The sequence below is a fragment of the Mustela nivalis genome (genome assembly GCF_964662115.1).
Source record: "Mustela nivalis genome assembly, chromosome: 6".
Taxonomy (NCBI): domain Eukaryota; kingdom Metazoa; phylum Chordata; class Mammalia; order Carnivora; family Mustelidae; genus Mustela; species Mustela nivalis.
In genome coordinates, this window is record NC_139025.1 from 38,620,390 (window position 1) to 38,647,296 (window position 26,907).

Sequence of the window (26,907 nt, forward strand, 5' to 3'; positions counted from 1 at the left end):
TATCCCACAGCTGTTCAGAGTTCCTGTGTTTATCATAGCAGTTGTGTAGAACCATTTAAAAAATCTGTTTCAAAGAGCAAATATTATTATCCAAAAATATTTGAAAAGGAGTTCTATAAAGTGTTTCTTAATGTTTCAAAGATCTCTAAAAATAGGTTTGACTGACAGAATTCTCATGTACTTGTGAGAAGATACATAGATATAGATATAGATATGATGTTTCTCAACTTTTTAAAATGCATTGCCCTTGGTGATAAACATTGCCCACTCCCCACCGCCTCAGCTTGCTCTGCTCTGTGGAGAATTGCCAGTTTATGATTATTAAGCATCCATAAGACCAAAAAAGTTTTAGGACTCTTTAAATGGCACTTCCCTAAATAAATTAATACAAACACAAAAGTTTAAGGCCACATATCAGTTTTTATTAGTAAAACATATTTAAACCACCTCAATCACTTTTTAAAAATGGACTCTTACTTTCTTCGATATTCAATTTGGAAAAACCATGAACAGCAAATTTTCCTGAAGGAAAGAATTTAAAATAAAATGTAAAATGTTGACAACTGTGGATATGCACAGATGAGGTTATTAATTGAAACAATACCTTTGTTGTCTTACTACAGACTGCACAATTTTAACACACTAATTACAGGAGATTAAGTTTAATGCCCCAAGCTTCTCCGTATTCCATAAACTCACCTCACTTCTGTCCAACTAGATTATTTTCTCCCAAAAGATTCTCAATAGCTGGCCTCAATAGGATGCTGGCACACAATATTCAAAAAACACAACAAATAAAAAGCAAAACAAAACAAAACAACACCTGGGGCAGCTAAAATTCCAATTAACTTAATCAGGGATATCTCAAAGTGCTTTATTAAAATTAACTAAATCTGGGGCGCCTGGGTGGCTCAGTGGGTTAAGCCTCTGCCTTCTGCTCAGGTCATGGGATAGAGACCCACATCAGGCCTCTGCTCAGCAGGGAGCCTGCTTCCCCCTCTATGCGCCTGCCTCCTCTCTGCCTTCTTGTGATTTCTCTCTGTCAAATAAATAAATAAATAAATAAATGAAATAAATAAAATTAATTAAACCTTTGAGTGCTTTATGAGAAATACATGTAAATAACCGAAAGAGTCCTCTATTTCTGACCAGATTAATAGATGATTAATTTTTTAAAACCTGTTATGTTAAGCAAGCTTCAATCTGTTAGGAGACCTCAGATATTTTTCTATTCCATAAAGCACAGCTTCCCACCCCAAAATATTTGGGAGTTCCACAGACAGCTCCACAGCAACACACTGAGTCTCTATGCCCTGAATCTCCCAACCGACTCATCCCAAGGAAAGTTTGGGCAAGGGCCAGGCATCACAATTGGACAAATCAGCGGAGACAAAGGGCACTGCTGACCACTAGCGCACCCCGCATGCCCCGCCAGAGGCTGGGAGGGGCCCGCGCCTCCCACATGAGCTCTTACACGTAGGCGGGCGCCGGAGCAACACCCTCACAGAATGAACCCCGCCTGGGAGACGAGGGCGGGGGCCCGGGGCTGCGGTGCTGCGGTGCTGCGCCCGAGCACGTACCGGGGCGGGGCCTGCAGGGGGGAAGGCGGGGTTTGGGGAAGTTTCTCCCAGCGGCTTGTGTTTCGCATCCTTACCATGTAGTACCAGCGGCACCAGGGATAGAAGGGGGTGGCCGGTCCCTTCCGCTTGTTATTTTCCCCGACGAGGGGTCTGTCTGATCAGTGCTGCTCTCAGGCACCTGTCCTCTCCGTCCCGGATCATGGAGCCGAGAAAAGGGAATAAAAGAAATTAAATAGTACAAGGAGATCGGGTGTCTGGGCAGCTTCTTGGATAAAACCGTCCACTACAGGTAAGAAAATTATGTCCAGACCTCTGAAAGGTGTGAACACAACAAAGCTCCAGAAGGCGTTTGACAGGAGGGGCTGTGGTTAACGTATAGCTTTTATTGTACAGGGAGACTATTTCATATCAAATTCTACAGATCGAACAACGATCTGTAAAACGATCTGGGACAACAGGTTCAGCGCTATTTTAAGGGATGAAATACGAGTAAAGTGGTTAGTGGCAGACCTAAAAAAACAAACAAACCTGAGTGAAAGATTATTTCCGTTACACTTTTGTTGTTTCCAGTTGGCATTATATTGGCAAAGGTTTTATTTAACCAAAATCCTTAAAAAAAAAAAAAAGATTCCATATTCTTTGCACCTTTTTTTCTGATGTTGCTATACTAGAAATCTCAATTTTTAGAATCTAAATGTTTAAGTTTTTGCAAAGCCAGCAACTTTAAGTTCATCTTTTCTGTATTTTAGAGGTTGTAGGGGAAAAAGAGCTATTCCGAGTGGTAGTTGCAAAGTTATACAGACTTAAAAGAAAATAAACAGGTCTATTATGCCATTAAGTCGAACAGCCCTGGGAGAACTATTATCATACATTGGTATAACCTTTTATAGCTCATTAACAGGCTTCCTTCCCATAAATCACCTCTTTTACCTGTGAGTTAATGTTTTTCATCACCAGACACCTGAATCTCTAGATCAGACTCAAAATTCGATAGCCCTTTAGAACACCATTTTTACTCATTTCATGTCTTGCCATTTCTCACTTAGGACATACCCTAATTGTTCTCTATGATTCCACTGCCCTCACCCCACCTGATTGCTATTTTTTTTTTAAAGATTTTATTTATTTGACAGATCACAAGTAGGCAGAGCAGCAGGCAGAGAGAGGGGAAGAAGGCTCGCTGAGCAGAGAGCCTGATGTGGGGCTCAATCCCAGGACCCTGGGACCATGACCCGAGCAGAAGGCAGAGGCTTAACCCACTGAGCCACCCAGGCACCCCCCGTTTGCTATTTAAACAGGGAAAAGGGTATGTTCTACTGAACTGGCTGACACCCTACGGTATTCCGCACCATGGGCTTTGGAGTCACTGATGGCCAGCTCAGATGCTTTGAACCTTGAGCTACCTCTCCAAAACTGTTTCCTTACCTATAAAATGAGATAAATTCACATGTGTTTTTTTGAAGACTGAGAGATAACGTGCAAAATCTTAGCACAAAGTCTAACATATAATACCTAATAGATGTCAGATTCATTTTAAACTCATAGTCTAAAAGCCGTTGTACTTAGCTGTGGTAAGCTGTCTGTGGAACTCTTAGTACCAAAGCTAAAGGTAGGGCTTAGAACTAAAGAACAAAACATACTAAACTCCCTTACCATACTTTGTTCAGGTGTTAAAATAATATAGCAGCACCAGCAACGTAGGAAAGTGATAGGCATGCATAGGAAGGAGAGAAAAGCTATTACAGAATTCTAGTTGCTAGAGCAGGGTTATACTTCAGAGAAAGGCATTATAAAGTAGTAAGGGACAGTCTCAGAGAGAGGCACAAATACTGGGAAGACAGCTTCAAATACTCCAGGAGTGGTGAATGCCCAAGAGGTGGGTACTTATTTTCTTCCAGTCCTATGGTCCTTTAAAGTGGTTTTCTCTTCTAAATCATTGCTTTTAACAAGTCATTTTCTCCTAGTCGTTACATAACCTGACCACTTATTAATATTTGAAAACTATACATAAACTTCTAGTTTTCAACTAGAGCTAATTTGCTACCAAAATAAGCAAGAATTTTTGCTATTTTGACCTGAAAATATTAAGCAACTATTTTATTCTAACATTCCATCTCTATATTATACGTAATGAAATACAGATGTGCTTTGGACTGTAGTATTTACAGTGAAGTATACATATGCCCCCAAAATCTTGGATTAAGTCTTTCTATTACAAATTTTTGTTCCCAAATTTTCATGTTATAACAATATTTTTTTCAGTCTAAGAGAAGAAGAGCCACCTAAGATCTGGGGTTTAGTTTATTTTGTTCAGGATATTTTGTTCTTGTAACACCAGGACCTAAGGCTCTGGTACTGCCTATGTAATTTGTCCATAAAAAACATTTACTTCTAGGTGCAGAGGTTCACAGTGATTTTTCATCTTTTTGTGCTTGTTTTTTAAAAGTGAGAATATATTACTTTTATAATCAGAAAGATAGCTGTTCTATAAATAAAATATAGGAAAAATGAGTAAAGTTATTTAAAAAATATATACAGTATCATTAAAACAAAACAAAAAAAATGCAAGGTTTGTTCTAGTTTCAGATTAGAGTCAGAAGACCTAAGTTTAAATCTTTGGTGTATCATTTATTACCTTGAAAACTTAGACAAGTCAATTACCATTTGAGGTCTACATTTCTTCATCTATGAAATGGGAATAGATTGGAAATCTTTAAAGGCACTTCTAGCCCTTACAACATTATGTAACTATAATGTTCAGGATTTGTTTTACTCATCCCATTCACATAGGATTAAAGTATTAAAAATGGCTTTACTTTAATAGGTTCATAACTTTAAAAAATGACAAATTTCTAAAAGCATATTTTATACAGTGGAACATTATAGTTTGCTTTTACTTGACATTTAGGGACAGAGTATACATTAAGATGATAAATAAATAGGAATAATTATTTATGTAATTTTCATAAGATAATTAAATTGTTGGTAATCAATTTTATGAGCTGGAGGCACTTGAAGCAAATATTTTACAATAAAAGTTGATCAAAGGGGGCCTGGTCCACAGAAGATGTTTATTTGATGTAACAAAACAATACAGTTAGTGTTAGATCCAACCACAAAAAGCAAAAGGAATGGAAAATTTGTACAATGCACATAGAAAAACAAGAAGTTTACTGTGACAACTATATATTTCTAAAATAATGCTTCTAAAATTACTCAATTATTGAAATCTATATGAAAACAGAAGGATGTTAATAGCGACAAAGTGCATAAAACCAAACATCAAATTTTGAGCAAATTAACATACTAGGCAATTTTGCTAACAAAGCATGATTTTTTTCTTGTTCACAATCTGCTCAAAATATCTTTATACCAACAGGGTGGGCAGAACATTTAGGTTTAATATCAATTACACAATATTAGCATAAACTTCCACAACTACAGATAGGATATTGTTTTCTTTTGAGCTGGCAAAGTGACTACAGAAACATCAGATCATTTCTCTGAATTGAGAATTTTATCCAAATAAATGTCACATACCTTCCAGATATATGCATATCTTTCTATATCATGTAAATGGCTTTACCCATTTAAATAATAAACCATACAAGCATTTAAGAATCATTATTATATGATTAACAAAGTCATGTTCCAGGTTTAACAATTTCATAGGCCAAAAAAAAATTTTCTTCTTAAAAACTAGTTTTATAAATGCAGAATATATTGCATGAGTAACTGCTGGTATTTTTTTAAGAAAATATATTGTGCAATTGTGGCTACCATGTACTGCTGGCAAATCATTATTTATGTAAAATGTGAAAAAACTGAGTAAAAATTTTTCAAACTGATCATGATGAAAGGTTACTGCCTCCTTCAAAAAAATTATATTGGCATCTTATTAAAAATAATTCGATAAGGGACAAAACTCCCTAGCCCAAAATAAATAAATAAAAAGGTGCATTTTAAAAATGATACTACTGCAATGTAATGGCTTAAATACCAAGGAACTGTGAAAATGTGCTGTCTGTGATCTGGCGTTAAAGAATGTACTAAAAAAGAGCATTAATGTAAATGAAGTAGAAAGGGGATCAAGATTGAACTAACCAAGTTTTGTGCAGTATTGTAGCCAGGCTTCTAAAATTAGATATAGAAAATATAAATAGACTGCTTTAGGTAATGAGCCACCAGTGTCCAAAAAAAGGAATGAGATTATGAAAAAGCTCAGTTAACTTGATCCAAAGCTCTGAGTAATTCTTCACCCTGCAGTAGGTTTCTGCTGCCTTGTATAGGAGCATTAACTTCACAATCATAACTGGTCAGTTGTGGTAATCCACTCTCATCCATTGATTGCCCCAGCAGTCTACATGCTAAATCTGAAAAACAAAGACATGCCTAAGTATTCATTCACCTAGTCAATGAATATTATTGAACATTCACTATGCTATAGATATTGCAAGAAACTGAAGCAAATAAGCTCTGGGTCTTTAATCTATGGTTTAGTCTGTGGTTTTAGAACAAAAGCACAGCTATGTAAATAAGCAAGTGCAATAAAGTGTTACTGGTGCTGTCAGAAGCATTTAAAAGACATGATGGCACAAAGGAGTGATAAATCAGTTTTGAAAAAGGCATAAAAATGTACAAGTTTCAGCTTCTATTTAATATTGCTAGATAAAGACACATAAATAAAATATAATTACTAAAAATTAAAAGTTCCATCTTGAAATAGCTATTCCTCCATTACCACCAGTAGATAAAATGCTAACATTACTTTTAATGATGCTAAAGAATGAAAATCACTCTCACTGAGAGTAAGCCTTCTAAATAAAGTTTCATATATTTTAATTCTCTGTGGGATGTTCAAGGGTAGAAAGAATAAACTAACCAGAGGGTATTAAAATAATTGTCTTTTGCTCCATTCCACTGTGTTCACTAGATTTGCATCCTTTTACGCGTTTCCAAGAAAGTGACGTAGTAGTTGCACGATCGTCTGGCTGCTGTAATAATGTTCCCTAAAAACAGTAAAGTTACTTCAATTTTACTATGTTGAATTTTTATATAATCAAAAACTCAAATCAGTTTAATAACAGTATGCAGGCAAATTTCTTAAATAACGGTCCTAAATTATTTTATTTCCTCTTAATACTATGATAAAATCATTTGCCACTATGGCAATTATTTCTGTAAATGCTTTCTAGTTAAAATGCTCTGAAAACATCAATATGGATTACACAATCCCTGATTTAACATTAACTACTGTTTTTTGGGAGTAAAGATGGGAAAGTAACTGAAAGGGAAGAGAACAAGACTGGTGGTGTGAAGAAATTCACTTTTTACTTAAAATTCATCTGTATTGTTGGGAATTTTTACAACGAGATTGTATCCATTCAATTTATTTCTATGAAGTAGTGCATACAAAGTGGAAGAAACAATATTTAACCTCTGAAAATACAACTCTTGTATTTGGAAGAAATAAAGAATTACTTATACATGGCACATTAGCTAGAACAGAAAAACAAGCATGTACTTTCACACTTACAATTCCTACTGCTTGAAAAAGTGAACCATCATGTTCTATTTTTCGCTTTCTCTGAGCATTCTGCAAAGCTAGTATCTTTGGATTTAGTTCTTCCTCAGGAATGGTGGTTCTGAAAAAAAAAATGGTTGCTTTACTATTATTTTAAAAATATCCAACTAACTTTTTGAAAACATATAATGCCTATTTGTCAACATTAAGGAATATGTTTTATGTATGAGAACTTTCCTGATTAGTTTATCATCTTAAAAGTCAAAGCTCAATTTTTGAAACAAAATTTCTTAAAATATGCATTTACCTATTTATAAAATAGATCTGAACAAAACTAAATTGATATTTTTCTAGGTTAAAGTGAAATACTGACTCTTCATTTCACCCAGTATAATACAGGTATTATTGGGACTACAGGAATACAAGATTAATTTCACATTTGAAGAGTGATTTTGTTTATAGAACATTGCATGTCATTAGTTCATTTTAGCATCATGCCCACCTCCAAGATAAGGAGGTATATAACACCCATCTTATAAATGAGACCTGAAGCTTGTTAGCAATGGGACCTTAAGCAAGTTACCTAGTTAGCTGCAGCTATGAAGTACATTCTAGATCTACTGATACTCACTTCTCTCCCAGTAATCTTTCCCATTAAGCCACTCTGTCCTCAATATTGATCTGGTTATCAAACCTGAACTATCTGCACTTAATATTAAATAGTGAAGAATCATTTTATGCATCAGGCACATGAATTCTGTTAAGTTTTGTCTTTACAAGAACTCCTTCCCCCAACCCATACACAATCACAATGGCTCCTTGCTCTGTTCCATATAGTTAGGAATACCGTATGGATAAGCATTATTCAAATTGCTCTCCTACATGCAGTTTTGTTTCTATTTTTTAAAAAGTCTATAAAACATTCACTATATAGATAGGGAGGTTTTAAAATTCCTATATAAATACATTATCTTTATGAAGTATTACTGACATGTAAATACCATTTCAGTAGCAGTAAAGAGAAAGACTATTTCTTCAAGGTAAGTTCATCTCTTAGAAGTGTTTAGTGTATAGTATTTTGGAACTAATGTGAAAAAAACCTACTAAAGTGACTAGATGTTACACTATGCTTTTGACAGGTACACAGTTGTTCAGAAAACTGAACATTCCATAGTTCTCTGTAGCTAACAGTAAACTATAAATTCAAAGTCACTGCCAATTCTATAACTATATTCATTCATCATCCATCTAATAACCATTTACTGAAAAGTACCACATGTTACATACTGTACTAAGTATTAGCACCACTCAAATGTCTAAGATACTGTCACTGCCTTAAGGAACTCAGTCTAAAGTCAGTTGGTGACATACTAATTTATAAAGTAATATAAACATTACATTAAAAAAAGTATTTTGTTATTCTAAAGCCCCAAGATCTTTTCCTAGTTCTGGGAAAAGGTTCCTCCTAGCATTCTGTGTCAAAATAGTGATGAAGGGCAAGAGAAAAAAAGCCATAAATTCTTGTTATAGCAGTGCTTTTTTCTTGCTATCATTATTTGGTTCAGTCAAGGCACAGTAGAAAAGGAATTGTTTCTTTCTTCTTCCTACTGCCCCACTGACTAGCTAAAACTTTATTTCCTCTTGAGTACAGCCTCAAATTTGAAATATCAAATCCCACTATAAAAATTATATACAGAAATTATTAAAGTTTGGGTGGTGTACAGGTATTTGCTCAAACTAACTCCATAAAAGCAACATCATAAATCATGCTTAGATTCATGTTATAGCTCTTAAACACTAATTTAACCTATAATATAGCTAATGTTCTATTAATAGGTCATGAAAAATAAAAGCAATTACACATAAATTTTAAAAGAAGGCTTGTAAATACCTGTATTGAATACTGAGGACTGAAGACTATCGGGCTCAATTTGAAATGGGGAATTGGAAATACCCTTAAGTTGGAAGGTCTTTTATTCAGGTAAACTTTAAAATAACTCAAAGAGACAAAAACAATGAGGATAGTTAACTAGTCTGATTTAAACAACTATAAGAAACTGGGCCAATTTTGCACAGTTAAGAACTTACTGGCTACATTATATTTTAAAAAGGTACTAGAAGACCTTTCTAACTCCTACATTTTGGATTGGTGATGTGATTATTTTTAAGAAAATACACAATTTAGAAAGATTTTTTTGAGTGCTTGTTTTACCAGAATTTTGTGTGTCAATTTAATGTTCTTAAAGCATATTTTCCAAAAGTTAGGTATGTTTAGAAATAAGTTACCACCACACATATCTTCTCAAAAATAATAAAAGAACTGTAACTTGAATGTTATGCGTAAATACCTTTGACTCAAAGTGACAGATAACACATTAGGGCTTCTTGGATGAGATTTTTCTGTCTGTTCTATGACTCCTTTTCCTGCTCTGTTTGGTGAGGCTGTCCGACTTCCAGTATCACTGTAAGGTGATGTTGTGGTACTAGTAGTTACTTTAGGTACGTGAGTAGGTGATGGGGATGCAATCAATATTTTAATGTCTTCTATACCATCATCTTTTGTCACTGTTTTTAATTCATCAGTGGTAGCAGTGGTACTGGTAGTGGTAACAAGAGGTTCCTGCATTTGAGTCAGCTGGAATACTGTAATTGTGCTTGCACTTTGAGGGCTTATAGAACTGCTTTCCAGTGGCGACAGCTGATCGAAGGAACGTAACTGGAAGTCATCATCCATTGGGATATAAGGAGCTAACATCTCCAGGTCTAAATCAGTGTCCTTTAAAACAACAAGTTAACACAAGTTAAACCCCAAATCACTTCAAACTAAAAATTAATAAACTTTGATAGAAAATATAATAAACATGTTCCTGTACCTGGGTGGAAAATGGATTCTTTGCTTCTGTGTCTTCAGCAAAAAGTTTCTCTACCAATTCCAGCTTAAATTCATTGACCATATCACTATCCACATCAAAACAATATCCACTGGGACTGTTAGGCTGTAAAAGGAATTCAATGTGTTTACTTTTCCCTGAGGAAACATGCATATTATTTTGCTAGTGGTCAGAATTCTCAAATCACACCTCAGAGAATACACAATAAAGTCTGTGTCTTCCATCACATTTTATCTAACTAGTGAGAAGTTAAACTTCTGACCTTACATTTTTAACTAATTTTGCCAATATATACATTTCTAACTGTGTAACAACATCATTTATAAAAATAGGACTAAAAGATACATTTGTCTGTTTCTTCTGAAGAAAAAACTCTCTTATAATTCACTCCCACATGGTACCTAACTGGCCAGTAATTAGGTATGATACACTCACTGGAATCTTCCTTTGTTCTGAGAAGCCACACTTCCATAGATGTACCTAAAAATCTTACATGTATTTTGGGTGTGGATACTTAAGTTCTATACTTGCCTTCACCTTAATGAATGCAGTACTATTTTAGGAGTTCTGAGCAAGGATTCTAACCAGAAAACTGTAAATATATAGTCTAAGCATAAACTTTTGTTTCCTTCATTTTAACATCTTTGTTAGATTTAAAAAAAAAAAAAAAAAGAAAAAAAGAAAAGAAAAGAATCAATAGATTTTTATGCTGGGTAAAGCAGAGCAACCACAGCACGGAATACATTCTCCAGAAGGCTGGGAGTTGTCAAATCTCCTACTCTTTGCCTGCCAGTCTCAATTGATAAATATTTAATGTAAAATTATTCACCACTTCCTAAGACCTATTTATGCCTACAGGTCGTAATATTCAAGTCTGAGTTACCCTACTCCTGAACATAGTTTTAAACCTAAGAGGCTCTGAAATGGAATCATTCTAGATTTAGAAACAGAGCTCTATGTGAGATCTTTAGTCTTGGTCTCAGTCTAGCCCTGGAGTATTTTCATGGTGTATACAGAAAAACTATTACCAAGACAGAACTTGAATAAAAAAATAGTTATTAGGCATTCAGTGTGTAAGAACTTGGTATTTTCATGTTATGCTAATCCAGAACAGTGATGGAAATTGGGCTAAATTATGCAAATAGCTTAGGGTCCTTTCCCTTTTAAGCTTCACTAAAATAAGACTTTTGCTACTTGACAATCCTTCAACTCAAAGGGCAGTAACAATGGGCCTGGAGTAATGATAGGGACACACATAATTATCTGTTGATGTCTAAATTTAAGACTTTTTGTACTCATTTTATAAATACATTCCTGAACATTAAAATGTGAGTTATCCTCTTCTTTTATCATGAACCTACCTCAGGTGAACTTTGTCTAGTGCTTCCATCAGAAGGACTAGCTGGCTGATCCTGAATCTGGGGCATAGTAAAAGACAGTTCCAGTGACTCTGGATTTGGCTCTAATTTTAACACAATTTCTTGATTGAGTGCAGGGTCAGCACTACTTCGAAGTGGCTTTGGAGTTTCAGAAGGAGGTAATGGAGACATTGCCAAATTTATATTCTGTAATTTTTCATTGGATGAGGGAAGCATTACATCATTATACAATGGAACTTCCTCAAGTTGTTGGTCATCAGTTTCTGTGTCTATAGGGAAAAAAATTATTAGTCAATTTAAAGAATACCTAGATTTTAACATATACAGAAATGTATGCCCCTTTACAAAAGGTCTAATTCATTCAAAAATGTTACCAAATTTTCCTTAACCAGGAAGTTTACACATATAATAAGTATTAATTAAGTCTGAGTTATCTTTCCAATCTACTATTGACAATTTCTATTATACTTATGGCATAAGAGCCCTGCAATTCCAACTTTTCATACCTTATATTCATTAAAATTACACCAACTTCGAAAAGTAGTTTTTATTTTCAATGTTTGATATTATGTTATGACTGGTTTTTATCTTTTAATGAACTACATTTACTGCAATATAACTTCTACATTGTGGAAAAAATATGGCAATAGGATATAGAAATAGAGTAACTAAGAAACATTAAAGTGGGAAGAAGAAATACCAAGAACCCTTTGAAGCACAACTTCCAACACTGTTGACAGAAGCAGGAATGCTGAGAAATTGTTAAGAGCAAAAATATTTACACAAATACTTTGAAAAATATGTAAGACTATGATGTCCAAATGATACCAACAAAAATATGTCCAAATTCTGTTAAAATGGGCTTATAGCAACAGACAGTCTTTAGTCAATCAGAAGAATAACTAAAGACCCACCATTGCTGCCGAAATCTAAAGATATGATTGTGTCTCCAGCAGCTGGGGCCAGCAAAGTTAAAGCATCAGGTTCCTTCTTAAGTTTATCAAAGAGACTACTTGTATCTTCTGATTCAACTTTGGTGAATAGCTGAGTCATTTTCATATCTGAAGATTCAACTGGTTTGAGGACACATTCTGTTTGTTGAAGGGAGAAAATCAAGTCGTGCTGAATAATACCACTGTCAAAAGAGAGAGATTAGTAATTCTTAAAGGAGCATTGACACAATATGGGGGGGATGGTCTCTGAAATAACCCTATCTCTTAAAATTCTGCTTTATGAAAAGGAACATTTTAAGATGCCTTATCCTAATTTCTCTTGCATACTTGGTCACATTTAGGGTTTAAAACACCAATATGAAATAAACACTTAAAAAAATACAACATAGTTCAAATACTGACCAATTAAGAAACTTCAGCTATCCCTTTGGAAAGAGTGATGGTGACAAAGAAATGTTAATAGTCAAGTATATGAAGGGCACAAAGAGATCTTCACTATTTTTGGGCTGATTGACATGGAATGGAACTGGCACAGAAGAACTCTTTGGGACTGATTTATGAGGCATGACCTAAGGACGGTTCTAGAATATAAAGATAGATAAACACCCAAGGCCTTTCTAAGAATGTGCTGTATTTTCCTTGGTGGCAAGAAAACGATATCGTGATAACACTTGCAGGATAGAGTTGAAAAGGGATGATGAATAGATCCATTTTTGTGTTTAGCTTAAATGTGAATTTTATTGTCCCTTTAATCAACAAATATTTAAGTGTTCACTAAGTGAAATGAACCAAGGATACAAAGTTTAAAATACCTAACTCTTGCCCTTAGAAGTTTATAACCCAATGTGAAGTAGATGTTCAAACAATTAAAAAAGTGGTAAATGCTAACATAGAGAAAGTGTGCTTCACAGAGAAGCCAACAAGCTGAAACTCTGGCTCAAGTAGGCTTTTTTGGCAGATGGGGTAGGGTGAAAAGAAGGACATTCCAAGTGGGTGATTCTTACATAATGGCAAAGCCACAAGAGAACTCTTTGGCACTAATATTAAAACGTTAAAGTATGAAAATAACTACAACAGCAACATTAAAGGATGGGGTCAGAAGTGGCAAAAATAAAAACAAATGACCAAAGTCTTCCTAAGAGAGGTGGTCAGTTTTAGAAAGACAATAGAGAAACTGTGAAAGCATGGGAGTATAGAAAATGACAAGAAATGATGCTATGCAAGTAAGTCATGGTTTATCTTGGGGGTAATAAAAAGATCTTTATAAAACCATTCTAAGGAAAACGAGATGATCAGATATTCATGCAAGTAAACTCACTATGGTGGTAATCTAGAAGATGGACTAGAAGGGGGCAGTCACCTGAAGTAGATCAAATAAAAGACTGGCTTATGAGATCCATTATATTCACAAGCCAATCATCTAAAAGAAGAGTTCATGAATATACAAGAGCCATGTGCCACATTATACAGCCTTTTACAGTCACCTTATATAGGATTTCATCTAATCCTCATTACAACCTTCTGAGTTAAGTTATCATTTCTCCTTTATGGTTAATTTCCAAAGAAATGAAAATTTCCCAAGGTCATGGAGCTAATAATGACTATGACACAAATCTAACTATTCCAAGGCCAGTATTCTTCTACAAAAATAACATAGTTATTTGAGATAGTATATGCTGATAGATACACAACTAGAACAAACTAATCCAATAGGAGATCTGGGCTTTTTTTCAAGGTCCTTTTTAAAAATGGGAGTGAAAGGATGGGAAGAGATAGCTACAGATAATAGTAAAATCACTGTAGAACAGCTCAGGTCAGAGTACTGAAAATCATAATTAGGTAGAAATGTGAAGATAAAATTCAGTTAACATTTATAATCTTTCTTTCCTATAGAAGAACAGATTATCCAAAAAAGTAATGACTTCTTCCCCAAAGTATTTAATTTCCAAGCTTACCTCACCACATAATTTACACATACAATGCACTGTGGTTGAGAGTTCTTAGTGTTATATATGACAGTTGCTTGAGTTTCAACCCAGACATATCCACCTCTTTTGGCAAGCATCCTGTACTGTCCTGTGGTGACTTGTCCTTTAGTAAACACTAGGAGTGGAAAGGAAAGGAAAAGTAACTTTGAATTTTCAGTCAAATGAATGGATGCTGAATGTTGGTCATTATTTCAAGAAAGAGAGATGTTTATTTTAATGGAATCAATTGTAACCTTTTAAACTGACAAAGGATAAAGCTCTGGCATAGCCAAAGATACACCTATTTCATTTTTCTTACCCCCCAAATAAACTCCTTTCCTGCCAATCTTCATGTTAAATAAAATGAAAGCCAGGAATGAGGGACAGCAGTGACTAAAATTCCTTTAATGATTTACATGTTGAAAGTATCAGAAAGACTAGAAAATGAATAATCTTGATTTAAGCAAGTAGCACTGCAGTATTTCTACTGAGGTTTCCAGAGAATTAACGATGCTTCAAAATAGCTGGGCTGGCATACCTGAATCTCAACTGATACCATGTTGAAATCTTCTGGCAATTTAGGCAATCTTAATCTCTTACTGATTTGGGAGAAAGTACTAGATAAATAGTAATGATGACATTATCATGAGGATTGGGATCCTGACTGCCAACTTGGGCTCATTCTGCAGTCCCAGGCTAATCATACCAACTCAGCGACATTCAGGTATTCCCAATCACATTGGGAAGTCGTTTAGGTATAGATTAAACAGGCAAGTGAGATTTCAAAGTCTTTCTTACTATAGATCTTTAAATAACATTCACGAGTAAAACAGAATTGTATCTTTTATCAAGGGTACTGGTTACCATTTTTACATGACATTGATCACATTCACATTCACATTCATTAAGTCACTGAACAATTATTTTCTTGAGTACCTTCCATGTGCCAAACTGGTTTGCATACTTGTATGAATTCTGAAAATGATGCTATAACATTCTATGATCTTTTTTTAGTCTTTGTGTTTAAAATACCAAGGTAGGGTTTTTTTGCTTTTTGTTTTTGTTTTTTAAAGATTTTGTTTATTTATTTGACAGACAGAGATCACAAGTAGGCAGAGAGGCAGGCAGGGAGAGAGGAGGAAGCGGCCTCTCTGTGGAGCAGTGAGCCCGACGTGGGGCTTAATCCCAGGACCCTGGGATCATGACCTGAGCCGAAGGCAGAGGTTTTAACCCACTGAGCCACCGAGGCACCCCCCAACGTAGTTTTATATATCATTAAATGATTCAATCTTAACTAGTACTGGTTATAACACAAAACATAGACTTAATGGTCAAAATCCCTTATGAAGAGTTCTATTAAGACATTTAGTGTAGAAGGGGCACCTCGGTGGCTCAGTCGGTTAAGCATCTGCCTTCAGCTTGGGTGCCAGTATCTTGTGAGCAGGGAGCCTGCTTCTCGCCTCCCCCATCCTAAGTCCCCTTGCTCCTGCACTCTCTTGCAGTCTTTCTCAAATAAATAAATAAAACCTTAAAAAAAAAAAAAATTTGGTCTAGGAGAGGCGCCTGGGTGGCTCAGCTGATTAAGCATCTGATTCTTGATCTCAGCTCAGGTCTTAATCTCGGGTTTTTGAGTTCAATCCCCAAACTTAAAAAAAACAAAACAGTTTTTAGTCTAGGAAGACTAGTTAATTTTAACCAAAAAGTTAGATACATAGCTAAACGGTAAAGAGACTGCAAGAGTTAAATAATTAGAATATCTGTAGTTCTTCCACTGTACTTACTATCATGATGAGTTTTGGTCAGATGGTCAGAGTCCAAAGCATGATAATATTCATAAATTGAGCGGCCCAAAAGTTCTTCTGGCTCATATCCCATCAATTCAGTAATTCTGTTAAGTAAAAAATGTAAGAAGAGAAAAAAAGAAATTAAGTGTAAAAATTCTGCTTCTCCAAAGTAACTGATATGCATGAAGAGTATCTTTCTTGGCTTAGAATAAATTCACATCTCACCTTTAGTTACTGTACAGTTAACTAAATGCAGCACCATGCACTTCAGTAAGTCCTTTGGGTTCATCCTGCTACCTGACCCTTTTATCTCCTTCACCCAATTCACCCAAGCTTGTTACCTTTTTTTTTTTTTTTAAGGTTTACTTATTTCAGAGAGAGAGAGAAAAAGAGAAAGAGTGTGCACACAGTCTGATATGGGGGCCAGATCCCACACCTCCGAGGTCATGACCTGAGCAGAAACCAAGGGTTAGACACTCAACCCACTGCATCACCCAGGTGCCCCCTATTTTCATCACATTTTACAGTACTTACGTTTGGTAAAAAGGGGATTCATAAAGAGAAAGTAGTACGAAATTAAATGATAGAAGTTATAAAGGTGTAGTCACTGACATTTAATTTGAAATATAAGATTAACTCCATAACATTTGTTTACCACAAAACCAGATTTTGTAATAGTTCCCTTAGGCAAGGCTTCACTTTGTGGAAACAATATTTACTACAGAATTTTAATATCACTAACCAAAGACTATCTACACTAAATGGGAACTTGAGAATTATATGTTAGTTGGTTTTGAGAAGATGCTCTTAGGTTTTTTAAACAATACAAAATTATAGGAATTCATTTCAGATAAAAAAATGATATCAAACTAAAAATGGAATAGAAAATAATTCAGTTACCCCATTTGGTTTCTGGGCAACTCTTTTAGGACAGAGATTAGATCTTATTACTTTGTACAACCAGTCTGAAATGGAATGCATTTCATGTGAAAGAGAATGCTGTCTTCTTAGCACCATACTAAACAGAAATGTTCTCTTTTTCCTGAGAGCAAAACAGGAGTTAAAGTTTTCAATTTCTCAGACTTTAGAATTTAAAGAACTTTCTAACCAAGGTGTAAACAAAAGTTACTTAAGGTACTGTGTCCAAAAAAAGTATGAAAAACATACATGGACGATATCCTTCCAAGAAACGTATAGAAAGTAATACTCTTTGTGTTGTCACACTTTAAGGCAAGATCTCTCATATAATTTATTCCAAAATAAAAATAGGTAAATAGAAAATGGTTTGTAAAAAAACAAATTAAGCCAAACCAAGCTAAAATCCAGACTTCTTTACAAAGGGATATCCCTAAACACATCTGCACTAGGTGGCAGTGTTACAAAGGAATTGTCTTATAAAAAAGTCCTAGTTCTTTAAATTATACTCTAAAAATAATTTTAATTGGTTTTATAGGTTATTTAAATAAAATTCCCATTGAATAAAAAAAAATTCCATTATTTAAATCTTTATACACCTAAGTATGCCTGGCATTGTTCTAGGTGTAAAAATACAAGGTCAAAACTCAACATGTAGCTAATCTTCTATAACAATTACCATTACTACTTATGAAATAATGCGGTACATGTAGAAAAAATGGGGCTGTTGCAGGAGTCAGAGGAACTACTCTTATCCATAAGAAGAACTAGTGGAGTGAGGGACAATTTCTTATAGGAGACTTAATAAGATGAACACAGGAGAGAAGCAGAGCGAGCAAAACCACTTCAGGAAGGCATACCAGAAGCAAAGATGGAGATGAGAAAATGCTTGAGAGTGTATAAACAAGAAAGACTCCTGGTTGGGGTGGGGAGGGCAGGTGAGGAGAGAGGAGGCTAGAGAAGTAACCAGATTAATGAGGGCTTTGTATTATCATATTAAGAATCTCTTGTTTAATTAGGTGTCTAGTCAGTACTTCTCAATCTGAGTTAAGGTGTATCTAACACTGAGGGATATATGATGTTAAAATATAAACAGCATATTTTCCTAGAAAGTCAATTTTATTTAACTTTGGAATATTATATAGCTTATATTCTGTACCAGAAAGGGGAGTGATCCAGAAAAATCTTATCAAAAAGTGTTCTTAAGGGACTAGGAACCTATGATCTAAAGCAACTCTGCAGCATATTATTCATTTTAAGTGTCCTGAGAGTAAGAACTATTGCTCTTCATTTCTACTTTGCCATGAACTTGCAGATGCTCAAATAAATGTGCATAATGACGACATGTGGAAATTAGTATAGTAAATATTAAGTGTTTGGGGAGAGAGATTCTGAATGCCAGAAGTTTGATATATTAGATTCTCTCAAAACTGAGCAAAAATTTTTCTAGCTCTCAGTTCTTAGGTTTAAGATACGAGAAGTTCCTAGAAAGAGCTCTAACCAGAAAACAATCTCCTGGTCAAACTCAAAACCTTACTTGGTTCATCTATAAGCAGGCAGTCTTTACTCCTCTGTCATGATCATTTTCCAGTTTTCTAATATAACCAAAGAGAAATGTCACTCCTTTTCTCAGATCTCATTCTAGCTCCACCACTTGAATTTCTTTCCCAATTTACTTCTATACTTTGCTGAGTTCAAAAAATGAAAAATAATTCCTCAAAAAGATACGAGTATCTCTGTCCCATCATATAGTCACATGAATAATGGTAATAAATGCCATAAAATACTTACTAGCTTTCCTATCTTCATTTTTCTGATAGCTGACACCAGTGGTAAAAAAGCATTCACTATATGTATAAGACACTCAACAAAGTCCTTCAATCCTGGCAACAGCCTTTCAAAATATTACCCTTATTTAACAGGCAAGGATCATAAATTTGAAATAGCTAAGTTCACATACCAAGGCCCCACTGTAAGTATCAGAGCTGCAAGCTAGGACTGAAGCCAGGATTATGTGATTTTAAAGCCAGAGTTCTGTCACATTTCCTTGTCCAGTGGGGCGGGGGGATTACTATACTTTATGACTAAGTTCTTAAAATTTGTTTTCTCATACAGCCTTTAAGTTGACCCTACCAAAAGATGAAGAAACTGATGCTTAAAAAGAAAAACTAATATGCCCAAGATCATCTGGATACAGGCAGCAAAGTCAGGATTTAGTAGCCTGGCTATGGAATCTATGCCTCCAGCTACTATGTTACACAGTCTTACACTGAAAATGGGACAAGCAAGCAAATAATTGTTAAAAGTAGAAAAAATGTTGTAACAGATGTATGCACAAAGAATAGTATAGTTTCTTGAAGGAAAAAGGAAAGCTCCAGAGAGTAGATGGCTCTTGAAAGGTAATATGTGTTAGGAAGTGAAGAAAACTTCAGTGCAGAATGGGAAAATGTGTGTAAAGGCACTAAGACAGGGAGTCAGCATGTGGTGATCTCCAGCTGTAGGATGTAGGGGGCCACACCAGAGGAATCACCTCTTTTCTTGAGTAATTTAGACAACTGGGCTAGGGTCAGGTCATAAATATCTTTGTTGGTCATGCTAATAAGTTTCGGTTTTATTGTGGAGGTCTATTTTTCTTTCGGCTTTTCAGCCCATATCTTTTGATAAAGAAAAATCTCCTGTCCTCCTCTAAATGTTATAAACCGAAGTTTGTTCTGTGTAAAGACAAAGGGAAGCAACTGAGGCATTTTCAACTGTAATATGACCGGATCTAATTTTTACATTAGGAAGTCCATTTTTTGAGAATGTGAATGAGAGATTAAAAGACCTACCTACATCCACTGGCAGAGAGACAGCTTAGGAGATTATGGCAAAAATTTGAGCCAAAGGTTGTAATAATGAGCTGAGAATTCAGTGGCAGTAGAGTAAGGGTGGGAAGGAGGGAATGGATCAAGAGATATATGTAACATAGTAAATCTGTAAGATTTAGACAAAAACTGAGTACATATAATGAAAATAAAAGTTAAGAATAAATCCCATATTTTTGCAGTTGTGTGTCTACAGTGGTATACTAAGCATGTTAGCATTTTAAAAGGAAAAGCAATTTTTTAAAGTTGTTGTTTGGAGGAACGGTGGTATAGTTTGGTCATAGAAATACTCAGTTTATTAATACAGAAGAATATCAAGGTAAAAATATCAAATTGGCAATTAAAAATAGTTATGGACATAAATTTGGGAAATGGCAATAGAAATCATGGGCAATATGTAGGGTGAGATGATAAAACACTTTCCTCTCTAGTCCATAGCCATGATCTATTCTTCCTCAAATTACACATTATGTCTTTGAAATACATTTATTTTCTTTCTGAATACATTAGAAAGGAAAAAGACAAACACTGTGATTTCTGGAAAACACCTTGGTAAAGTATTCATAGTGCATACTTAAATGTGGCTGAATTCATCTATAAAGTTAATGTAATACTACTGAGTTCTACAATGTATCACTGTATTCAACTTAGTGGAAGGAACTGTACAATCTTTATTATAGTGAACAGTAAAAAAAAATGCCAGGGACTAATTGAAATTTCAAATTACATCTTATATATCATTTACCTTTCATCACAATAAGAAAATTTCATATCCAGACTGTGACGACTGAGAAAAGTCTTGCTATCTAAAGGAATTTCAATATTTGATGGATGAGGAATGGGTTCACAAATGAGCACCAAGCACGTCATAGGTGGTTTCTTATACCCACACTGGGATTGGTTACTATTAGTATCGTAGACATGAATATGGCCTGTGCAGTGAAGTACCTGTGTACAAAGAAAACAAAGTAGTTCTTTAAAAAAATATAAAAATGCTATTAAAAAACACAGAGATAAGCAGTTCAAGTGTGACGTAGCAAGGAAGCTTTGCTAAAACTTATTGGCATTAGTAGATTAACCGTATCTTTGAAATCAATAAATGTTTCCCCTGTAACACCACTCATGACTCAGGTACCATAAATTACTCTTTAAAAAATTTCTTCCAGACAAATCTGGGCTAATTTTTCATTCATCTGGTCATAGTGGCTATTTATTATTTTGTTATTTCTTGTTTTGATGACTGTTTCAACACTGAGCAAAGAAATTTAACAACAATAAACAGAAAATTAAGTTCTATCAAAATTCAAATATTCAGAGGGCAGCAAAGCCAAATGATGAAGTTAGCTTGGTACACAAGTGTGGCAATCACATAATTGAAGTTCATGCCTCAAACTGAAAAATTCCTAGTTTTGGATGGTAACTCTGCAAATGTCAATGAACAACTCTAAGTTTTCCCTCACAGTTCTAATGCTATCTTAAGTATTGGCAGTATTGAGATGTGTATTACCACTTACAAATCATTTTTACTTACCTTCCAAGTTGCCGACTTTATGTTCATAGTTCTCCCCCGGCTAGTTAGGGTACACTTCATTCTGAGAAAAAAGCTTCGCTGTGTATTCTGCTCTTTACCCTTTTTCACAAGGCCTAATGAATGAAAGCATGAAATAAAATTTAAAAACATAATTAAATATTTAAATCTGTCACAGTAAGAGTAGAACCTAGGTGCTATTTTCAATTGGAAGTCTCAGCATGAATAGCAATTCACACTCCAACACGTACAAGGGATCTAACATGCTTCAATCAATGACTGGGGGTGACAACTCTAATGATTTCCCGGTTTCATCTAACAGTTGATCATTTCACATCCAAGCCAGTGAAGTTGGCAAAATTACAAAGAACTATAAATGTGGTATAAATTTGCCTTATAAATGTGCTATCAGTTTACAGGCCCACTCCAGAATAAGAACTTCAACAAACTTCTCCAAACCTTTGAACACTCTATTTACAGAACTTTTAAAATAGCAACTTTCTTTTCAAAGCAAATAGCATTTTTATATTTTTTATTTTTTTACATTTTTGATTTTTTAAATCTTCCTGTAAAGCAGGCATGACATTATTTCTACTTTTGTTACTAGAGGAAAAAACAAAACAGAATAAAATACTAAATGACTTTTCAAAGCAAAATTAGAGTGAAATAAAATCAGGTTTATTCACTCCCATTCCAATCCTCATAGAGCCAAGAAATGGTGAAAGGAAAAAAATGAAAAGCACAGAGGTACGGAATGAAGAACACATGTTTGGGGAACAGTAGATAGTTCAGGCTACTGCAATATGAAGTATAAGCAGAAGAGTAATGAAAGAGAAAGGGAAGATTAGGGCTTTGGATGGCTTAATGAGGAATTCAGCCTTAAATATACAACATGGAGCTTCTAAAAAATTCTGAGACGGGAAGCACAATCAGGAACTTAAGATACATTAATCTAGAAGCAATATAAAAGATGTATTAGAAATGAAATACAATGATGGTAATCAGGGGCTGAGCAGTAGCAGAAGTGAAAAGGATGACAAAAGACACACTAAGAGCTAGAATCTGTAACAACCTGAAAACTGATGGAAGTAGGTAGGTAGAAGAGAAATTAAAAAAGAAAAAAGAGGGGCGCCTGGGTGGCTCAGTGGGTTAAGCCTCTGCCTTCGGCTCAGGTCCTGATCCCAGGGGCCTGGGATCCAGTCCCACATTGGGCTCTCTGCTCAGCAGGGAGCCTGCTTCTCCTCATCTCTCTCTCTGTCTGTCTCTCTGCCTATTTGTGATCTCTCTCTCTGTCAAATAAATAAATAAAATCTTTGAAAAAAAAATAAATAAAAAGAAAAAAGATCTGGAGATTTTAAGGCTAGCATATTAAAAGAAAAGTGCCAAGTAGAAAAGAAACACAATTTTTTTTTCTTTAAAGATTTTTTTAATGTATCTGACAGAGAGAGATCGAGAGAGAGAGCGCGCGCACAAGCAGGGGGAACGGCAGGCAGGAGGAAAGGTAGAAGCAGGCTCCCTGCTGAGCAGGAAGCTTGATGCGGGGCTTATCCCAGAACCCCAGGATCATGACCTGAGCTGAGGCAGATACTAATTGACTGATCCACCCAGGTGCCCCAAAAGAAACAAATGTGTTAGTTTAAATTTAGGTTTGATTAGCTAGAAATGGCAGGACTCTTGGGGAAGAAGAGTTCTAATTCTATGCTAATGGAACTTGGCAAGGGGGTGGTCTTGGTGCTAATACAAATTATTTGGGTTTACTTAAATAAGGATTAAATTTGCCCTCCCTAGAAGCATTTGAGAATGGATTTTAAAAAGATGCCATGAGAACCATACTCGTCTCAGTGGGGGTACACAGCTGGGTTGTGGTTGTGGTGCCAGCAGAGATTTCTTTGTAAATTCTCTGTTATTATTATTACTATATTATGTAATAATATATTTGATTTAGAATAATGCATTAACTTAATTACCAAATCCAAACAAAATTTCATAATATCCATCCAGTCATAGTCTAGCCCCAAGGAAGCACTGAATATCCAGTACAAACCTCACTCTAAACACTAGAAGTCCTATATTAAACTAAACTGACAGCCTATTTAGGCCCCTGTGTGACGTGTATTTACTCTTCCTTTATACAAAATTCTAAAAATTATACATTTGCTTTCCAAGTTCACAGGAAACACAAAGTATGAAATTAAAAAGCAGAAGAGAGCTGCGACTGGCAAGGTCAAAAGTGGCCAGAGCATGTAGTGAGAGTTGGTGAACATGAAAGATCTCCAGAGTACTAATGAGTGTAAACTCAAGCTCATCTACCTGAGCTTAATCTACATTCTGCTATGCTATTTACTAACCAAGTAATCTTGGGTAAGTTACTTAATAACTCTGTGCCTCAGTTTCCTCAGTAAAATAGAAATAGTAACTTCACAGGGTGTTATGAGGAAAAAAGAAATTAAAGCATACAGTAGGCAGAGAACAGTGTTCTGACATAGTAATCTCTCAATAGAGGTTAACTATTATCAAAGTGAAATGAGATAAAAAAGAAAACCATAAAAATATTCAAAAAGTGCTATGAACTTGAGTTTGTTTAATACAGAAGCAAACAAACATCCACTTAAATTGGAGAGCTACAGAGAATAATGACAACTTTTCATCATGGTAACTTTATAAATTATTGGTACACTTTGTTTAAGACAATACAGGTGTGAAGAGACTTTCTTTAGTTATCAAGTTTTTGTAATTCAAGAGGTACTTCCCAAAAATCTTAGAGACTTATTTTTAACAATTCATTCCTAAGAGTTAAGAGGCCTTTGCGGATCTTTTTTATTGTTACTAACATGGGGCATCCATAGTTAATACTTGGTAATTCTACTACACAGTCTTAAATAATTGTGAACATCCTAAGGTCAAATAAGCAAGTATTAGGCTCCTGAAATCTGGTGAATTTTCTCTTTTCTTTATCTTTGTCCTTTAGAATCCCTGAACACACACTGGTACCTCAAGTGTAATCACTATCTAAAATCTTATTATTTGATTATGACTTCCCCTGGCTTAAAAATTGTAGGTTATAAATTGACTTCTTTGAAGGGCCTGATTTTTTATTTACTTTTCCATTTTCTTTTATGTGGTACTATATATAATTATTTATGGAATTAGGTGGGCTTTAAAAAAATTTTTAGGTGTTTTTATGAAATTTCTAGATAACAGAATAATGTAGATTTCACAGAGAACAGAGCAACATTTTATTAAACATGAAATGATGTTTTGAGCCTTAGGTTAATACAACAGCAAAAGTGAAATATTAGTAACAGTATGTTATTATGTAAAACTACCTGTCATATTAAATCAAACAACAGACTTCTCTTCTTACCATTTCTGTGTGTAAGCATTTCTCTCATTTCCTCATGGTCACATGGATGAGTAAAATCAAACACACTGTGTCCGGTTAGTTCAAACTGTAAACACATTAAGAAAATTAGATCTATATCATAAAATCATAAAAAACATAAAGAAGAGCTCTTAATATGGGGGTATTTTACCTGAGTCAATCCCATGTATTTGTTCACATTATCAGAAATGTAAATCATGTCACCATCATCTGTGAGTACCATAACAAAACCATCCAGGGCTTTCAAATAAAAGCAATTCATCTGTGCTTTCATTTCATCTTCAATATCTAAATCACCTAAGAAAAGCACAAGAAAAGAAAAATAATTAACTTAAAAGTTATACTTAAATGATAATATTTAGACATTTTTATAAATATCTGATACTTTATTTAAAAATTATAATTAGATTTGCCAACTGTTTTAATGATTATTTAATGTAACACAGCAAGCAAACCACTGAAAAGAGAAAAGGTCATGTTATTAAAAGGAGGACAGGTAGGACCGTAGGGCAAGAGAAGAGGGGAAAAAGGCCAGTATCTTAAAAATTCCTTACTGAAGCTTTAAAAGCAGGTAATAAAAATCACATTAAAGAAGGACTGAGTTATGACCATCTTCTAATTACTTCTAATTTCTAATTTTTAGGACTATTACACTTTTGTAAAACAACTCACCAGCATCCAGAAGTTTCCTTACACGCAAATAGCTGATGGTCAGCCTCATAACAGAAGCCTTATCAAGATGAGAGCTCACATTATGGGGGAGTGGCAACTGATGAGCAAGCTCATAAAACACTTCAGACTCTTTACTTCGCCGAGATCTAGCTGCATCTCTAGACTTTTCTTTTCGACGTTCAGAACTTAACCTATTTAACAAAAGAGGAGGAGGAAAGAAAGAGAAAATTTGTTAGTTTGCCTTTGTCTGGATAACACTAACTTTACATTTTTCTGCTTTTCACAGAACAATTTAAAGATGCCATGTAAATCAAACTATATAGAAAGTTGTCTATTAAATAAATGTATAAGAATGTAAAATACAGCTATAAAAATTTCAGATTACTGAAGACATAGGGAACTCTCACAAGAAGTCTAAGATGAAGCTTTAAACCTTTCCGAACAGGTATTTCCTCCCTGGAATATCAAATTGGAGAGGATGCTTTTGTTTTAGCCAAAATCTTAAAAGCAGCCTACGCCTCTAAGGCTGTACCCTCACAGCCATTCTGAAGTAGTCTCAATATAAAAAAAATCACCACTAAGTCTAGAGAAACTTAAGTTGTATATATTAACTTGAGAACAGAAGTTAAGCAGGTTTTGACTCAAGTTTCTCTCGACTCCAACATTTTCCCATCCTCTACCCTACATGAGCAATACTGACTGTAAGCTATAGATATTTTTACTAGTCACTATAATAAGTTACCATTTTCAGGTTGCTTCTTCCCTTAGCAGCCCCTCATCTATTACTAGCAAAACAGGTACCAAATAAAGGCAGGAGTATAGATGAAAAAAAGATGTGGCACAACAGTAATTGAAAGAAACAGTTAATAAAGATTAATAAAGGTGTCAAAACAATGACATATCTTTAGGGAACTCTTCCAAGAATAAAATCAGAAAGATTTTCCTAAGTCACACCAAGCAGAGACATTTTCCTCCAACACATCTACTCCTCCTGACCCAGGTTGGAGGTAAACAAGGCTAAACCTGGTTCTGTCCTTAGGTTCTTCTTTAATAGCTATTGTTTATTAAAACCTACTATGTGTCAAATGCTACCTGGTACAAGGTAACTAGTTTTCTCATAAATTGTAAATAGGTTTAAATATTATCCCTTCTTACAGAGATTATATAGTAGGTTAAAAATAGCCATTATGTAGCAGACAGGACTTGAACACAGTGTCCTTTACTCCTAAATCTTTATTTACTCTTCCACGGTTTTTTAATCTTAAACAAGAATGCTGTTTCTACCTCAAATACTCAGCTGCTCTCCTAGGACCCTCAACCTAATTCTGTTAAGTCGATTATTTATTAAATGTTGAAAATAGCCATTACCATTTACTGAGCACTTACCAAGTGGTATGGTAAGGACTCTGCCAGCATTATTTCACTTAATCCTCCTTAAAGCCTATGAATAAAGCATAATTATATCTAT

General features: G+C 34.8%; 1 protein-coding gene and 1 long non-coding RNA gene across 2 annotated transcripts in view; one reads left to right on the top strand and one right to left on the bottom strand.

Annotated features, from left to right (window-relative positions):
- The first annotated feature begins 406 nt into the window (after positions 1-406).
- Positions 407-25,498, top strand: LOC309866888. The gene is made up of 3 exons (XR_014312859.1): positions 407-1,869; positions 23,552-23,746; positions 25,411-25,498. It is a non-coding gene; the product is annotated as an uncharacterized lncRNA (long non-coding RNA).
- The window catches only part of HIF1A (hypoxia inducible factor 1 subunit alpha), a 41,435-nt gene continuing 19,160 nt past the window's right edge, over positions 4,633-26,907 (bottom strand). The window contains exons 2-15 of the mRNA XM_082734930.1: positions 25,440-25,630; positions 24,919-25,064; positions 24,750-24,834; positions 21,389-21,501; positions 20,603-20,805; positions 16,076-16,182; positions 14,283-14,430; positions 12,289-12,509; positions 11,357-11,643; positions 9,978-10,100; positions 9,453-9,880; positions 7,117-7,225; positions 6,463-6,589; positions 4,633-5,953 (exon numbers count right to left, since the gene is read on the bottom strand). Of these exons, the coding sequence (XP_082591056.1) occupies positions 5,802-5,953; positions 6,463-6,589; positions 7,117-7,225; positions 9,453-9,880; positions 9,978-10,100; positions 11,357-11,643; positions 12,289-12,509; positions 14,283-14,430; positions 16,076-16,182; positions 20,603-20,805; positions 21,389-21,501; positions 24,750-24,834; positions 24,919-25,064; positions 25,440-25,630 (2,440 nt within the window). The 3' untranslated portion in view covers positions 4,633-5,801. The remainder of the gene's footprint in view (positions 5,954-6,462; positions 6,590-7,116; positions 7,226-9,452; positions 9,881-9,977; positions 10,101-11,356; positions 11,644-12,288; positions 12,510-14,282; positions 14,431-16,075; positions 16,183-20,602; positions 20,806-21,388; positions 21,502-24,749; positions 24,835-24,918; positions 25,065-25,439; positions 25,631-26,907) is intronic.